This window comes from Fulmarus glacialis, unplaced genomic scaffold, assembly GCF_000690835.1.
Source record: "Fulmarus glacialis isolate BGI_N327 unplaced genomic scaffold, ASM69083v1 scaffold48308, whole genome shotgun sequence".
In the NCBI taxonomy this organism is placed as follows: Eukaryota; Metazoa; Chordata; class Aves; order Procellariiformes; family Procellariidae; genus Fulmarus; species Fulmarus glacialis.
Genome location: NW_009231122.1, coordinates 1 through 1,604, shown reverse-complemented (window position 1 = coordinate 1,604; position 1,604 = coordinate 1). Strand labels below are relative to the sequence as shown.

The 1,604-nt window shown below is 59.7% G+C and overlaps 1 protein-coding gene across 1 annotated transcript in view; it reads right to left on the bottom strand.

Moving 5' to 3' along the window:
• The window catches only part of LOC104081622 (zinc finger protein 276-like), a gene marked incomplete at its 5' end in the record, with an annotated part of 5,316 nt that extends 3,715 nt beyond the window's left edge, over positions 1-1,601 (bottom strand). The window contains 2 exons of the mRNA XM_009584448.1: positions 397-475; positions 1,497-1,601. Coding sequence (XP_009582743.1) covers positions 397-475; positions 1,497-1,601 — 184 coding nt within the window. The remainder of the gene's footprint in view (positions 1-396; positions 476-1,496) is intronic.
• Positions 1,602-1,604: the final 3 nt, after the last annotated feature.

Here is a 1,604-nt window from a genome sequence, read left to right as displayed (position 1 = left end):
CGAGGGGCTGGAGCCGCGGCTCCGCCACCACCCAGGACCGAGCAAGCCCCTGCCACCCGCTGCACCATTCCTTCCCCAGAGCAGAGGGTCCCGGAAGGAAACAGGACCAGCTTTGCTGGAAGCAGCCAACAAACACAGAGAGCACACGTGCGTGCAAACACACGCACGCCGCTGTGCAAACCCCCCCTGCAGCAGAGGCAGCGAGGAGGGGAGTTCAGCGCGTCAGCGGCGTGAGCTTCATCTCAGCCGCTGCAGAGCCACCGCTCTGCGCCTCCGACGCCGGTTCCAAGGGGCCTCGAGGGCCAGGTCACTCGTGGAGAAAGAGGTCTCTGAGGCGGGTCATTTCATACTCGCAAAGACGACATTTAGGCTATTTTAAACCCACTCTTCTCTCACCCCTCAGAAAGGTCACTGAACTCGTCTTTTACCCGCTCATCCGACGTTGCAGACAGAACCTGCTTCCCACTCAACTGTCCTAGGGAACGAAGGAGAACACGGTGCGTTACAAGGAAAAGCAGCAAAAACAAGCCAGCGGAGACAGCTGCTGAGAAGGAACCAACCACTCCCGGTTCACTCAGCGTGGCTAATACCGTGTGAAAATGCGTGCTCCATGACAAGTTAATGATTATTTAAACCAAATTCCGTGTGTCGTGTGCTCGGAGACCGCTCTCCCTACACCCCAGGGACGGGAGAGCCTTTACCCTGGAGTTCCCACGAGCATCTTTTGGTTTCCCCCATGACACCTGCTCCGTAACTGAAAGACTCGTCCCCAGGTGAGTCCCAGCCGCCGTTCCTCTTTCCAGCAGCGGACATATCCCGTGGCTGCCGGAGCTAAACACAGCCCGACTTCTGTAACTCAAAGTCGGTATCAATTCCTCTCTTCTGGAAGCAGTATTTGGGGGAGTTCAGCAGTAAACCCACATTAACTCAGCCCAGGAGCATGCCTGCCCGGCAACTTTCCTTTGCGGACAGAAGGGGCTCCCGCTGTTTGGCATCACCTGCAGCCGCAGCGGGGTGGGGGGAACCCCTCCTTGCCGGCATACGGACAAGGGTTTGGATTGAGCAGAAAGAAACATCTGGCAAACGTGGTGCTGGAGAACCAGCGACCGTTCTGCACCGCTCGACAGGCACGTGTGCCCTGGCAAGAGCAGGGCAGCAGGGTCTCGCCAGCCAGGCGCAGCCTGCTAAGGAACCGCCAAGTCTCGGCCCCTCTATCAGAGGGGGACATAGCGCACAGGGCGATGAGACCGGCTCTTTTTGTGTGACGCAGTCGGCTGAACCTGTGTTCCCCCCTTCCCTTCTGCAAGGCTCAGCGTCCCCGATCAGAGGCAATTCTCTGGGCAACCTGCACTCCCCAGCCGGGGTCCGTGTCCTCACTGAGGAGCGGCAGTCTCCCAGGAGGGGGGCCCAGCCCCACCATCGCTCCCTGGGCCAGCTCTCCGGCTCTTTGCCCTTCCCCGCAGGCCTGGAGGGAGATCGGAAGGCAAATCCCTTACCTGTGGCACTGCTCAGTGGCGACACGGGCTGCGGCAGGGCTTTCTCCTGTAAGGAGGCTGTGCTGTCCAGTTGTGAGCGAGATGAATCCCTGTTCTGCGGCGGCTCAT